Source organism: Micrasema longulum, unplaced genomic scaffold, assembly GCF_059751315.1.
Source record: "Micrasema longulum isolate JH-2025_06_02 unplaced genomic scaffold, ASM5975131v1 h1tg000487l, whole genome shotgun sequence".
Classification (NCBI taxonomy): domain Eukaryota; kingdom Metazoa; phylum Arthropoda; class Insecta; order Trichoptera; family Brachycentridae; genus Micrasema; species Micrasema longulum.
This window is the reverse complement of record NW_028277684.1, coordinates 1,105,986-1,122,774: the sequence shown is the minus strand read 5'-3', so window position 1 is coordinate 1,122,774 and position 16,789 is coordinate 1,105,986. Positions and strand designations below refer to the sequence as shown.

The 16,789-nt window shown below is 33.8% G+C and overlaps 1 protein-coding gene across 5 annotated transcripts in view; it reads left to right on the top strand.

Annotated features, from left to right (window-relative positions):
• LOC148281181 (GATA-binding factor C-like) overlaps positions 1-16,789 on the top strand; it is a 167,203-nt gene that overhangs the window by 52,755 nt on the left and 97,659 nt on the right. For 2 of the 5 annotated variants that reach the window (XM_088227070.1, XM_088227069.1), the window contains one exon: positions 8,833-8,978. In XM_088227070.1, the coding sequence (XP_088083196.1) occupies positions 8,833-8,978 (146 nt within the window). Of the gene's footprint in view, positions 1-553; positions 1,001-8,832; positions 8,985-16,789 lie in introns of all 5 variants that reach the window. The other 3 variants (XM_088227067.1, XM_088227066.1, XM_088227068.1) reach the window with 3 other exon arrangements.

The window sequence follows — 16,789 nt, the reverse complement described above, 5'->3', positions numbered from 1 at the left end:
TCGCACCCCCAGTAGTGCACTGTGATATGTCTAAATCGGCACATTTTGAGCTCGTAACGAATGTTCGTAACTTAATGTATATTGACATTATAATGCCCAGTATTTTTTTGTAGTATTTGCTCATTTGACTTTTAAAATTTGAGAAGAAGGGTTCCTCTCGTTTTACTCAATCGATTTCGAAGAATATTAACGTTTGGACTTTGGAAAAGGACTGGCACCTGGAGCGTAAGACTGATTATCTTACTTTCGTGTAAGGAACAATCGAACTACGCTGCATCGCTCTGTAAATGCGATGCCCTATGCGCCACTCAGCGAGGAAAGGGGGATGATGATGATAACTTTTCGGAGATTTTGAAAAATGATGTTGGTACATAGATAAAATGCACCGGAATGATGTTGTATGTAAGAATTTGGGTCCTATTAGATATGGTCGGTAGTTGGCTGGGTACGCATTTCGATGCTCGAAGTGATTGATTGTGGTAAATTAGTGTTTATTGTCTGTAACTGGCAGTTTTCTGTACATGAAAATTGAACGAGTGTTTTTGTTCGGAAGGTCCCCGGTCCGGAGGGGGGCAGGTGTGCCGGCCGCACTTCCACGCGCCGCTGCCCTGGCTGGACAAGCCATGGGGCTACCAGGAGGACAAGGGGGCCGCGGGCGGCGCGCACGCGCACCCGCTGTTCTCGTTCCCGCCCACGCCGCCCAAGGATGCCACGCCGGACAGCGTGCCGTGCGCCACGGACTACCAGGCCGCCGTGGCGCACGCGGCCGCCATGTCCGTGGCCTTCATGCAGCAGCAGCCCGAGCAGGCGGGGGACGTGAAGCCCATGCTGGCGTGCGCGGCGCAGGCGGCCAAGCAGCGCGAAGGTGCGCAAGGCGGCGGCGAGCCCGCGTCCTACGCGGGCTACGAGTCCGCCTACCCGCCCTACCCCGCCCCGCCGCTGTACGCGCCGCGCGCCGCCTCGCCGCACAAGCCGCGCGCCAAGTCGCGCACCAGCGCTGGTGAGAGTGCCGCTTGCTCCCGCACCAATCCGTTCTCTGATTCTGGTGGAAGCTTCTACTTTCTAACCCACTAATTCCGGCAGACTTCTCACTCTCGTACCTTCGATCTTCTCGATTTATCATTTCAATATCGTGTCATTTTCCTCGAATACTTATTACGAATCAGACGACTCTCACTCGCTGATCGCATTATTTGCTTTGAGGGTTACCTGCCATTCCCCAATAACCGATACTAACATTGGCTTTGTATGTTGTACTCGAGAGTTTTGCATATCCGCAATATCATATAATTGATGGCTTACATGTATTTATTGAAACTGGTGATGGGAATATTTTTGTCCAAAATGGTATCGTGGTGTCATTTCAAACATTCAAGCAACTGTTATTTCCTACAATCGGATGCTTTTTTACACGGAAATGAAGGGTAACGCTTCACTCACACGTGCATTTTTTTTATTATGAAAATATTGTTTAGACCCTAAACTCTGTAATGCCCGGTCGTTAAAGGTTTACTGAAACCCTGAATATGAAACTAGAAACTAGGAATATAAAATCTTATCAAGGTATACAGTCAATTAAAATAACCCATGTAATTTATATTTATTTTGTTTTAAGAATTTTAATAAATAACACGAGAATAAATTAAGACATATGAAAATCCCCTTCAAATATTTCAGTAACTTTTTGTACAATTTATGGAATTAAAATTAATTATAATTTCATAAATTGTACAACCCACGTAGTCGTTTAAAAAAATCAGATTACTAAAAAAGTATTTGTAAAATGTTTTTTTTTATCAATTAAGCAGATAGGACTTTCCCCATTACCTGTAGATAATAATCAAATCTTTACCAACCAAATATATACAATGTGATAAATACATTTTTTTAAATAAGACAAATGTATGCACGGTTAGATGACGGACTTATTGCCACTAGAAATTTCTTACAGTTTGGCCTAAAACAAATAAAAAATACTTCAATAAAAAAAGATTTAAAAAAACAATTTGTAAAAATAAAATCGTAAAGTAAATAAACAAAAAGTTGAGAAAATAAAAAATATAAAAAATCATTTGAAATATATATTTCGTTTAGATTTTAAAGATTTTGTTGTTCTAAGTGCGGATTCTAGTCGTTTCTCTAACATCTTAACAATAACTTCAGCACCTCTCTTTTTACCTTTCTTTGAAAATACTCTAAACACAAATTACTTCTGTAAACATTTAGTATTTGCCGCGAGCCAACCCAGTAAAAGCAACTAATTTGACCACATAATCTAAAAAACACACTTTGTGTATCTGAATTCAGTGGAAACGAGCAGAGTTTCACAGTAACAATTAAAAACGCAAACACGTTAATAGTGTACCTAATGATTTTTGAGACAATAGAGTTTCCCAAGGCACAGGAACTTAGGAATTCGTAAGGAAAAGTAATATCCAACACGGTGCTAGGTGGTGTAATGGTTCAGCGTGATGCCCAATTACACACGACTCGGTTTGGTCTCAGCTCGGCCGTCGGCGGATGTAACCAGGAATGCATAATATTACGTGTTTCATTTTTATTGCGATCATAATAATGATATTACTCCCAGTCTATGCATTTCTGCTCGCCATAAACTTTACCTAATCTGCATACACTTCATACCATAGAAACAATAATGTATTCACTTTTCGCAAGTAACGGATATAGTGTTGAACCTGTAATCTGGCGATGAGGCATCTTTTGCTGAAAAAATAGTTTTTCTTTTTAATTGTCGGTAAATTGATCGAATCAAGATGTGGATTTAAGTTTATCGCGGTAGTAAATTATTCATCGCCATACAATTAGATTTGACCTTCAATTATTATGCATTTAGTTTAGAGATATGTTTCATAAATGTGATAAGTTACTACTTGATGGTACCTACCCAAAATTTGTTCACTTTTGATTGCCATGGAATTTTAAACTTTATAAGCATCATATAATAAATTTCCATTCTCTATGACTTTATGGCATAATTTGGGGTGTAATGGCTAAAATGCTCGCCTTAATCATGGAGGTTTTTGTTTCAATTCCAAGTGAAATCGTATATTGATATAATTCGTCCCAAGCCTAAGTTTTCTGTGCTGCAATTCAGCATTGTAAATCTGCTTTGATGCAAAAACAAAAAAAAATTATACATAACAAATGAAAAAAATAAACATTTAGATTCTGTTATTTTTTATAATTTATTAAAAACAACAGTTGTTGTTTTTAAAATGATCCCTACCAAATTCTTTAAATGATTCAGTATTAATTTTAAAAAATCAAATACATATTGAATAAATAGTTTATTACGTGAAAAATAATTTGACTTATACTTTTGTTGTCAGTCTGGGTAACCATTAAATAGCGAGGAACACAATGAACAAGATTTATTTTTTATCGACTTGGGAACTCGATGAATGAAATAGTCGATTTCAGGACCATAAATACAATATATACACCTATGGTAAAACGAAAAGCTAACATTCGCGGTTCATTAAAATAATAATGTTATATTTATTCAGCTCCGCCTACAGGTAACAAGTAAAACAGAATAAAGGAGAAATTCGTTTATCAGAGCGAGAAGTTGTAGGTAATGTTAGCAAACAATATTCTTGCTTGTGAAAATGATGACATATCTTAATTATTATTGCATTGCACTACTTCTAATGTATATATTATTCCATTTCCTTTACACATATCGAAACGTAATTGTACGTCATAAAATTTAATTTGAACATTGGTAAACTTCCTCATATTAATTTACGGATCACACACTAAAATTTGATTTATATTACATATATTTTGCCTTCATGGCTATAAATACTTTTAATTTTTGTTTTTACTATGGTCACTAAATATTAATTCACGAATCTTCTTTCATATTTATATCATAATTTGCTAAAAATAAAATCCGTGTTATGTTGGGAGTTACGGATGAGTTAAAAAGTAAAATAATTGAGATGCGTTGTGAAATAATTAATATCTGAGTAAATTAATTGTTAAAAATAATTTGAAATTATGTACGTAAATTAAAGTAATAAATTAATAAAATTACGAAATAAATGATTGAGATGTATACGTATGCGTTCTGTAAACAAACCATGATTCTCTTCCGAATGATTCAGTGAGAAATTTTAAACATATAAAAATCTGAGAACTTCTAAAGATACTGGAGAGTTTACACACATAGAAATTTCATCCACCACGCATGGTTTAGTGTTTAACGCTATTGATTACCATACACTCGGGTAAGGTTGACACAAAATATTTATTTTAAAAGTTGTAAATACTGCAATATTTATTTTGTAGTCATTGGACCGCCACATGCAGGCCTGACCATAAAATATCGAGATAAGCTACCATTGGAGTTTAAGTGCGGTGCCCTGTGCGTCATAAGGTCCAGACGAGGGAATTATGACGATGATAGTAGAAGTTCTCAAAATTAAAGAAATACGGATTTTCAAGCATAAGTGCAATAATATTTGTAAATTCCAAGTAAAAATTTCACTCAGACCAGCCATTACAGTCATGTAAACGCTTAGACTTTTTTCCGTCTCTTTTGAGATAGTGTTTTTGCGTGGGATAGGGTTCGGGAAAGCGGTTCGATAATGTTGTCGTGACAATATTCGGTCCGTGACCGGGACAAAGGTTTTTTTACACTCTTCAGGTTAATAGGGAATCCAGTTTCCAAACACAGTTTCCCAAGACTGAGAAGCTACTTCAGCAACCCTTTAGAAATCAGAAGAGGGTTAAAAATATTATTGTTTTTCGGCACGTCCAGTCATGAAGCAAAATAATTAGACATTGTTAAAACGATTTTGTAAAAAATATTTCTTAAATGAATAACCCGCTAAGCCTCTATTTAGAGACTTGTCAGCAGGCGGAAAAGAGGGGATATGGAAGGAGGTTATGAAAAATACATTACAACACCCAGAATAATTGAGAAAAAATCTCCGAATTTTTTTCTTGCAAGTGACGGGAATCGAACCCGCGACGCCAGTTTCACAGTTGGCCGTCTAACCAAGTGCCACGGCGCCTGCCACATGTTTATTTAATTAATACATATTTTTTTTACCGTTGTTTGCATTTTATAGTAAATAAGGTGCTGCACTGTAGGTACACTAATTGAACGTACATCTCTTTATTATTTGTACCGTAAGAAGATAATTCATGAGCTGATCTTTGAAAAAAATAGTAGCGAAAAATCTTTTGAATAAATATTTTATATCAAACTTGTCGGGAAACGAAACCGGAATTTCGTACATGGCTGTTCAATGCGTTAGGGCCAGTCTAATCACAGAAAGTTAAATAGTGTTTAATGTAAATGTTAAATATTCTTTAATGCTTTATTGAAATTTTGTTGCTCAGTTGAAATTTTTTCATGCGAACATTTTGTAAACTTTGACAAAAACGTAACAATTACTTAACTAAAAAACTTTAAGCTTTTTTGTGCAACTGGTTAAGTAATAATAAAAAAATAAAATACAATCATGTTTACTGAATCCAGATATCTGCGGGTGAATGTATGGATTTGGTGTTTGTATGGTAAAACATGTTAAGAGTGGACAAATAATTTAATATTTATGCGTTATTTCTGCAAAAGTTTCAATCGACATTTTAGGCCTGTTTACGCGAAAATAGTAAGTTTTGATGTTCTTTATGAAGCATAGGTGATCGCAGTTCTTTAAGAAAATAATGCAGTTACCTAAGAGCCGATCAAAGTCAATTGGTTAATCCTCCCACAGCCGTTAGGGATAGTAATATTTTATTTTATTATTTCATATAGAAGAAAAAAAGCGGCGTATCTTGATCATAAATAAATATCCCAATTTATATTACGGAATGGGTGGGGCCGTTCACAATTTTTTCGCCCCGAAAGAAATCGAATTTAACCCTTTTTTCCTTTTCATTCGGAGGGACGCGGACGATGGATTTCACATTAATTTTATATTCGTACACTTTCGATAATCGGGGGCGTGTCCGAATGTCCGCTTTTTCTTGCGGTGTGAGATCTAAGGTTATCGTTTACGTTTTTATGAGCATGAAAAAACCACAGCTGAAGTCCCGTTTGTTTTTTCCGCTTATTAATTAAAATTGATACAGTTTAATTACATCGCAGGTACATGAGAGTTACAATATGCGACAGGTGAAAATAATAAATACAATATTTTACATGTTATCGTGTCATGTCAATAACCCAGTGTCCGAACGGCGCGGCCGTGAAAATTATTATTGCTACGTGCACAAACGTTTGTCCACATTCTTGTACATAGCATTGGTATGATTAAACACTTTGTAAAATCGGTATTTTTATTTTAGAGCCTTAACACTCAACAGTTTTAATTCTACTCCTCCCAGGCCAGCCAGGAATCGAACTGAGAATCCAGTCTAGTTATAATTTAGTGCGGGAGGGCGGTAACCGACTGCAGATGGATTACACCATCGTTCCTCGCGCTTCCAATCTCCGTCTCGAGTACACAACAGAACAAGTGATCATTTCACACTTTGTTGAAAGGGATGTTTATATTCCAAGATTTATCGCAGTAGCTTTTAACACCGTCGGCTCTCTTCGAGGATCTGCCTTTATTTTCTCGGTTTCTTGACTCATTTTAATGACGCGAAAGCTCGGGGAACTCTCGTTAAGTTCATTGATGAGATTAATCGGCTTTTCATCTCCGATCTCATAACAAATACCTTCACATTCAACTCGTATCGTAACATCTGATGAACTAATCACGGTGTCGCGCCTGGTTATTATCGTGGAATAATAATTACTGTAAGTTAAGAGGAATTTCATCAATATCTTTCAGTATGTACATAACAGTAAGTAATAGTGCAATGAAGTTTGAAGACATCGATCAAGACCCGGCGGTCGATTGAACGAAGGATATTCTATCACCGTACTTTTTAAATGCATAAGTCAACTTTCAACGGTCAATACTAACCCTAGACTTGAGAAGTTCAATGGTAACACGTAGACTTGCCAAATGCACTCGGATTGAGGAGTGCATCACGTGTTCTAAGTGTCTTATCGTGTGCCACTTTAGATGCACTTTCAGCGTCACATAACATAACATCGCTTTTTGTTTCCTAGAGGTGCAAGCGCGGCCGTACAGCTGGGCCAACTACTCATCTTCCCAAAAACCACCCGACTTCACATCACCTAACCGACCCTATATTTCATTCCTCCCAAAGTCCATTCCATTCTAAGGGTTGCATGCAGCATGTTTTGTTTTACCTACTTAGATGTGTTACATTTTGATTTTAACAAAACAAGTTAAACCATTTACATCACACGTATGTTTGCTGGTTGATTTGCATATGGTAGAAAACCTTGTTTATCCCGTTCAATATTATTATTTTTGAATGTATATTATGTACGTCCCATTTTATTTTTTAATTCTTTACTTAGACTTGATTTGAATTCCTAGATTTTTTATATTTCGCTTTTTATGTGCTCATGATGTCGTGCGATGTTGCTAGTAAAATATTCAGATATAGTTTGTCAATCAACAGTGGAAAGTAAATATCAGACTTCAGTATCTGAGCTGATTTTTTTCCTCCCCAGCCTGCGAGGACTCAGGTAACACTTTAAGTATTCATTAACTCAATTAAATATAAATAATATTTTAAACTATAAATAAAAATATACGTCTATAATCAAATAAATCTGAAAGGTTTTATTTTAAAATAGGCTTTTTAAGATACACCAACCAAGTTATTGGCAATGCGCATGAGACAATATACTAAAAAGTAGCCATTTTTATTTATGCTAATAATTTTTTATGAAAAATAAATTCTCAATAAGGTAAATAACTTACAATTAATCAGGTACTTCAAAAAATCCCCGGGAATTTCAAAGTCATTGAACAATGTACGTCAAAACAATTGTAAAACAAAAATTAAAACTTGCTTCTATTAATTAATTGATTTTGTCCTTTTTAATTGCAAAACTTTGCAGAATTGCTATTTCAAATTACGTAGGTATTAAATGCATTAAAATAAAAAATGTAACTGTAAAACAAATATGAAGTCTGAGAAATAACATTAAATTCGTTCGTTTCTTAAAAAATATTTTATTTGGTAAAAATAAGGTAAATGAGTAGGTATAAAGTAAGTCAAAAAGAGTAGAAAATAGTTAAAGACGCTGTTGTTTTTATGGCTCTCTAATACATAAAAACTCTTTGAAAAAAAGTGGTACTGAAATAGAACCCCGGGACCATATCATAACCAATCGAAAAACAAGCCAATAATTAAGTATTACCCTCATAAAAAATAATTGTAAACCGGAACCTCTATACGTTCCATGCAGTACCGAGTATAATTTTTTTTACGAAAAAGTCGACAGTGGATCGATTTCCTTGTATAAAAATCAATTCAGAATTTTGAATAAAAAAAAAAACTTTGCTGTTTATTGTATCTTAATTTCATTAAAAACATAACTTGAAAATAAAATATTTTAACAAATCGTGACAAAGATTATTCACTATTACTATCATAATATACGCCTAGTAACTAATAGAGATATGTGGGAAATTCCAAAACCAAACAGTATATTACTAATTATATATTACTACTGGGCATTGTAAAATGAGAAATGAAAAATATTTTTGTAAAATGTGTTATTTCGAAACCGTGTAAAAAGAGGTTCCGGGGTTACAATTTTTAATGGTTTCTACTCTTTTTGTGCGTTTGTGCGATGTACCGCTAAATGTGTTATAATTTAGATTGATTTATCGTCTCTCACTGCACGCTTGTGTCGTTATCTTTCGTGGCTTGCGCGTATCGTCGTGGGCGAAGTTTAATGTTTTGTTGTGTTCTGTGCAGAGGGGCGCGAGTGCGTGAACTGCGGCGCCACATCCACCCCCCTGTGGCGGAGGGACGGTACTGGCCACTACCTGTGTAACGCGTGCGGACTATACTACAAGATGAACGGGCAGAATAGGCCGCTCATCAAGCCCAAACGACGACTGGTGAGTGTAAGATCTCATTTATCTATGTATCATAAGAAATATATTGCTCAAACGAAACAAATCCAAAAGAAATCTCTCTCGTGTATTCATATAAAAATGTATAGAACGGATGTCCATTCACTAAATAATAATAAGAAAAATAATCTTTGGATAATTTATATAGCGCCATTTTTGAGAAAATCAACTCAAGAACATACATACAATCGCCTCAATAACATACATTTACTAAATTATGCATCGTGAGGAGTTACTGAAAGAGTTTGGAATCGATACGAAGTGCAATATAACCGGCTTTCGGGGCTGGTATTTCAAACGCTCTCGCGGCCGTGTTATCTCGACAAAATACACGAGAAAAACTGTTTTCTCGTGCCGCGAGAGTGGTTTAGAATAGCACCTCAGATGGTAAACATAGCATCGTTGACTGTCTATACTTCTTAAACAATTATGAGCTGTTTATGACGCACAAATGTTCCCAAGACTGACGTTGTGATTCGCTGAAAACCTATCTCCAATGGATTAAAACAGACTATATAGCGATACAGGTATGGGTGTGTAAACGAACTATCTGTGCGTGTGTTTAATAGATACTCGCAGCTCTTTATTTTTTGAATAGGTACACATTTTTAACACAAAAATTATTCATTTTAAAACAAATTAAAGTCGACACAAAACGTTTTTTTTCTTCAATGATTTCTCTGTTTTCAAAAGCATATCTGTTACTGTTTTATAATTTAATTTTTGAAAAATGTTTTAATACCAACCAATTCTTGTTATTTAATATTATTTTTTATGCTATTTGTGAATGTGCAAAAAAAAAACTAAGTACCGTTTCACCTGTATTGTGTCATAAAAAATACATACCTACACAAATATGTATCGTGACACGAACTTATCTGTTGAACGACTGAAAAATTAACTAACCACGTCATTTTGGATGCGCCATTTCCCTATCAGATTCAGTTTAGTTACGAGTGTTGACATAATATATCCTTGTAATATCTTTATCCTTCACATCTTCATTATTGATTAAATAATCATGTTTGAGCTTATTTACGGGGAAGAAATGTCAAGTTTTTTCTAATTTAAATCTCCGGAAATCAGGGTTGTTTTGAGATAGGTGCATGCACCGCTCTGTGTCGACTGTAGCCGTTAAGAGCTATTTGGGATTAATATTTATAAAAACATTTAAGTTTGTTAGTGAAAATTCTTGATGTAAGTTCATTGTAATTTATTATATAAATAAAAGACGAGTGTTACTTTTCCATTCCAAATTTGTGGATTAAAGTCTCACTCGTCTTTTATTTATATAATAAATTTATATTTATATTTTTTATTCCATCGGGCGATTTTTCATACGTGGGTTCAAATTTTATTGATCAAATTTTATTGATCGAAAATAGATTAAAACGTAGTTTTATGGTCAATGGAAGCTGATATAAATAAATAATTTAGTGTTGTAAACAAAAAACAAATGATAGCAATGATAAAATACATAAATGCAATAGGTTCCGATTTAAACATCTGATTTCAGGCGGCAAATTTAAATTTAAAACAACTCTAAATAAAGGTTACTAAAGTATTTTCCGATCCATTGTTTAAAAAAAAACAGATCGAAGTTTAAACTATAGTTGTTGTATAAAGTTTGTCAGGTAATATATTTGTTTGAAAGCGTAGTTCGTCTTGTGTCTACACAGTCTAGTCTAGGTCTAGAACGTTATGATAGCCTCTTCTCTCCTTTTCTCCCCGATCCGAGTAGATAAGCTATCTTCGCGGTAAACTGTCGATATATCATAACTGGACAAGACCAGAATGGGTTACTTGCCAGTAGCCACTATTCTAGTGATTTCCATCGTGAGAATCTAGATTCCCACCACAAACAAGATAACCGACTATTCTGCATAAGTTAAAGATACTTACGCTCAATGTTCTTCCTGCCTTCTTGTCAGGAAGTTGGCAGACTATTAAATATTAATTTAATGGGTTTGAAAAAATCAATTTATGTAAGATGAAAGTTTATTATTAAATTATCTTTACCTACTCAAGACGGACAAAGATTGGTTATTAAACGCCGGTGAATAAAAATACAAAGTTCGTTTAGAATAGTCAATTATCAATTATGATCATCAGTATTTAATATGTTATTTTTTCCTCAACCAACCTTGTTTGATTCCTACATATTTGTTCACGTTATTCAGTTATTTTTGCCTTCAAAATGACTAAATTAACATAAAGTCAAATGAATTAACTATACTATCATTAGTTTTATTTTTATAATTGTTGTGTAACACGAATTATATCTGAAGGAAAGGAATTGTATCTAAGGAAAAATTGCTAATAATAATGACTGGTAAAATAAAATGAACTATTTAATGATTACAATTTATGATATCTAACAATATTCGGTACTTTGTTCCTTGTTTTGTTGTAACATAAAACGCTTGTGAACATGTCATTACGTAGTAACTATTAGTGTATTCAGTTTACAAAATGTTCATTTACTTTAAATTTCCCTTTAAAATAGTTTAATTAAAATTACATTAAAATATACGTCTTTTCCTTTGTTTACGCCCCCTACTTTTGTAAGTTTTTGACCAAACATTTAATTAAAAACCTTAAATTGATTATAATTTTAAATAAATAAAATCAGGCGAGTTTCATTTTGATTACATTAAACGGTAAATCACTAGTTGTATTGTCAATTTATATTACACTTAATATATTCAGAATATTCTTTGAAATTAGTGTCAAAGACACTGCCAAGAAATACTACTTTACGAAAAAAATACACAAAAACTCGCTGCCTTAAAAATGCTAATGCCTTATTTTCATTCTTCATGAAATGCCATTTCACATAAAGTCATTTAAATTGCTTCACTCGCGTGAATTAAGAAGGCTCACTCAGTGTTTTATTACTTACTCGTAACATACCGTAATGAAGGAAAATCTCGCTACACATAAGTAAATTGACCAAACTTGCTTACTTCGTTTCACAGTTATACGCGAATTCAAGCAACGCTATTTTTTTTATCAAATTCTTCGCGAAATAAATTTACTAATCATGTCTTATTATGTAAATTTAATTTAATAATTAAAGAGCTAGGCCAAATAATTTAACCATCATTAATACAGGTACTTTTTTAGCCAGATGAACGGCAATTAGTAAGGAAACTAAATAATTTTAACGTTCACATACTTGGCTTACATTTACACCATGCGAAAATATTATACTGAAATAATATTTTGAATCATTAATAAATTATTGATTTTAGATTAAAATCTTGTTATTAATTGATTTAAAAAATATATTAATGTGTTTTTTTTTGCTTCCTAATTAATTTAAGTAGATTTAACTAAATCAATTGGATACAATTATTAATATTTTAAAGAAATATAATTAATTAGGTACATGCACATAAAAAAAATGGTGCTTACCAATATATTTTTTTTACTGCTCATATAATTTCTAGTTATATTTATTTTTTTAAAATCATTTGAATACATGTAAGTGGGTTCACAAAAAATAGTTTTTTCTTTAAATACCGGTGAAGAGATTTTTCGATAAAATGAAAGCTAACAGGAGGTAGATATTTAAATCGAAGTGGGTCCGGAGCGCAAAAGGTAGCAGGAGGTGAAGCGATATTGCCTTATAACAGCAGTAAAGCGGTTTTTACAATCCATTGTTTCATTCCCCTTACCGGACACATGTATCCAGTGCTCATTGTAGCCGCGATATAAACTAGTATGGAGAGTAATAACTCCGCATTCTGCTCAATAGACATGCAGTGCCAACGCCGCCATTTACATCAAACACAACAGATTTCATTCAATTAATTGTGTCATTATAGACAACCCCATGCGGAGAGACGAGCTATACGCAATGTGTTTATTTACACACACATTACCAAATTACCACCAACATTTTATTGGTTGGTTTATTAACAAATGTTTAGCTCGCACGAGTGGTTTTAAAAAAAAAAGTAAGTAGGTATCTCGTCTTATTTATAATAGGTGTTTCTGACAGTTTTGTTAGTAAAAAATAATTGTTCGTATTTAAAAATTATATCTGGCGAGTGGACATGCGTATTAATATTTTTTATTGATTTGGGCTGTATCGACATAAAAAAAAAAACAGGCGAAACTAAATTCATCGCAAATTAAAAAAAAAGTAAAATAGGGTACCTATAATTTAGGAGAATAATGTTCAAAATAAGTAGAATTTTTGAGTAGGTATTATTATGATATATTTTTTAACAAAAACTGAATTTGAAACTCACGTTAAGATAACAATCAAGAATGGTAACTAATATCCAAACACCACAAATAATCTTAATCATTTTTTAACCAGATTTGTTTTTAAAACAACACACACATTGAAATTTATTTACAAAGTAAGTTCTGATCCTATTTAGGTACTTGTGGATTAAAAAAAATTATTCACTTAATCTTTTCTGGTAACACCAATTTTTTTGGTATTGTTGGGTTAACTGCGCGCAAACTTTACACCGTTAACGAACGCCGTGTTCAAGTCTTTCGACACTGTCATCTGAGGGAGTTGTTTTCAGCGCACTTAAAATATATTTATTTAGATTTCATTATATTTGTTGTAAGTGGTAATTGTTTATTTCGGTTTTTTTATGTAAATATAAAATATATTTTATAAGGTGACAAAAATATTTGATTTATATTCATACTATTTTTTTTCAACAAGTTTTATTATTTTATTTTAAAACAATGCAAAAGGAACTCCTAAACTACAAGTAAAAAAAGTCAATATTCATATAATGCCAGTACACATAATCGAAATCTTTTTAAAAAAAAAATTGGATGAGAAAGGCTTAACTTGATTATTTATTTTAATAAGCTATTTTTGTTGATTTAATTGGGGTTTATTTTGTAGAATTCCATATTTGAACTTATAATATAAGAAATCAAACACTGATTTGAGTCTACTGAACACTTTATCAAATATGAATACCTAAATTACCCATTACCTATTAAACACTTAGTCTTGCCCTTAACTATTGGTTTTTCCCATAATTATGATTAATGTACATACTTTAGTTCATAAGATTATTTTTTTTTTTACTTAAACACCTTGAATTTTAATAAAAACTACATAAGGACATTCAATCCATCTAATCTTCACATTCGTTTGAAATTGCCCCAACAAGGCGAAACAATTGACACGAAATTTTTGTTTTTATATTTGTAAAAATAAAATCAAGTATTCAGTTGACTCAAATCAGTGTTTGATTTTTTATATTACAAGCTTTTTTGTATTAAAACCAACATTATATTTTTGTTACCTGTTAGTTAAAAAAATTTACTATAGTATATGTTCATAAGTACAAAATACATATTATTTATTTTAACGTGTTTCCACAAATGATTCCACATTAAAATCGATCAGGTAGTTTTGTCATAAACTTTTTCTTTCGTCTTTTAATGTGTTTGCTATAAAAAAATAATTTAAGATACCTGCGTTTTATCCATTTCTACCTTTAGAAGCTCCGTCATTAAACGCGAGATAAATTGTTTCCAATAATAGTTATGTGACAGAAAGCGGACATTGAATATTGTTTCTTGTCTGTCTTGACGGATGTATTGTTAGAAGAATTCCACCTCTCGGGGTTTGGGTATTCTTTATATAAAAAAATGTCATTTGGAACCTGGAACCTGGAACCCGTGTTCCCAGTAATGTACAGTAGACGCCAAATGTGTGGCGCCCAGGTAAAAAAATCCCATAAATTAAATTGTACATAATTTAAATTCGAATACTGAAGTCTAAGTTTTGACAACTGATAATGTAAATTTAATTGCGCAATCTTTTAATCAATTTTATATTTCATTTTATTTATTTTATTTAATGGTCAGCGCGTTTGCCTACCAAGCAAGAGGTCTCGGGTTCGATTCCCGACATGGCAAAAAAGACATATTTATTTAAAAGGGTGTTTTCTCACCAGAATATTTCATAGTCCCTGGACTGACACCTGAAGCGTATGACTAATCATCTTACCTTTATATAACAAAAAAATGATCAAAATACGCTGCAATTGGTGTACCAATGCAGTATTGGGTGCGGAAAGGGAATGATGATGATGGAAAATAAATAAAACACGTAGATAAGAGTGCCTATTAGGTTTACAATCAAACGCCAGTATTCATTATTATTCAAATTATTAAGCCTATGGTTAATACAATTATAGAATCGGAACAGTTGAAAAATTATTTCAAATCTCCTATAGGTAGATACTAGGTATACCCTTTTTAATAAAGAGGTCCATTGAAAACACGTAAAAATATTACAACGTTTCACAAAAATAGTCTTAATATGAGTTTCAAAACAAAATTCTTAAATAAAACTATTGACAAATTATTCTCACCGTTCTGGTCCAAAAAAGGTTAGTTGATTTATAAGACCTTCCGAAATATGATTTTTAAAAAGTTACCAAAATGTGGTTTTATTAGCAGGACTTGAATAACCGATAAGCAAAACCTGTTCTTCTATTATTTCATTGATTACAGTATGTCACTTATTGAACAGCGATGATTTATATTTTAAAATAGGAATTTCCGAACTGAAATGCAAAACAAAATGGAATTCACTCAGGCGAGTGAAAAAAATTGCGATAAATGAATATTAATTAATTATGATAGGCCGCATTAATCTGTCTGCCACTGTATGGCCAGGATACGGTCTCCGGAGGTCGCCGGGCGGGTTGCAGCTCGTAGCGCCGCACTCGAACAGCGGATAGCAGAGGCTCAAGAGTCACCACGGCCCGGAGCATGGAAGCGGAGTTATCCATCACCCCGCTGGAAGGGAGATCCGCGGGGGGGCAAAAAATATTCCAAATATATTTCCTTTTTATCACTCTTATTTATTGCCACCAGAGCTTCGCCAATAGCACCTCTCCGACTTGTTTATTTTTATATCTCTCCCGTATGGACATTTATATGGTGTTTATTGTTCCCGTGAATAAAGACAACTCTTTGAATCTAGTACTTCATCATTCTATATTGTCGGGGAAGATTAATAATATAATTCTTCTCTCGAATTCTGTATACCGCGCAGCATAATGCTTTCGACATAAATAATACCGGTTATTATTCGGAGCTGATTATAATATCACCATTTACAATAAAATACGAAAGTAGTTGGGTGTCCGCGCCATGGGTGTATATCGGGGCATTACTTTATTATAAAACTGTTTCGCGTAGATTTATAGTGATCGTGTACGTAGTTAACCGCTTTATTGTTTTATAGATGGGTGCTGAAGCTAAAATACGTTTTTGTATTACGTCGGAGAAACGTTCCGGATCGGATTAAATTCCATCTCGAATGTCGGTCACAAATAAATTTGAATTACGCGAGTGTGTTAACGTTGGTATACATCGGGAAGGTACCCGTAACTGCAGCCTCGGTGGGTGAGGAGTGTACTGTACCGGGTACCCGGTGGATGGATAGAGAGTATTTTGTGGCTACAGAATACCAGCCAGTCCTCTAGTGCTCCAGCGCCACCTTCCGTCCGAAGATTGATCGCGCCCTCCGGCTACGACGGTAAACATTTTAATTATATCACAAATATTATTTATATCACCATTGTTTAATTCTTTCCAAACAGGATTCCGGCTGAAGCCGACGCCATTAGGCGAGGTGATTGCTACCTATGCGCTAGATTTACATTCCGAATATTCGGTGCCACTGCCTCGGGACTGAATCCCGGACTACCCCGTCGAATAAATCAGTCGGTGGTCGGAGTAGGTACTGCGCACTGCGCACTGCGCGCTGTTTCTTTTCTCTTCCCACCTTT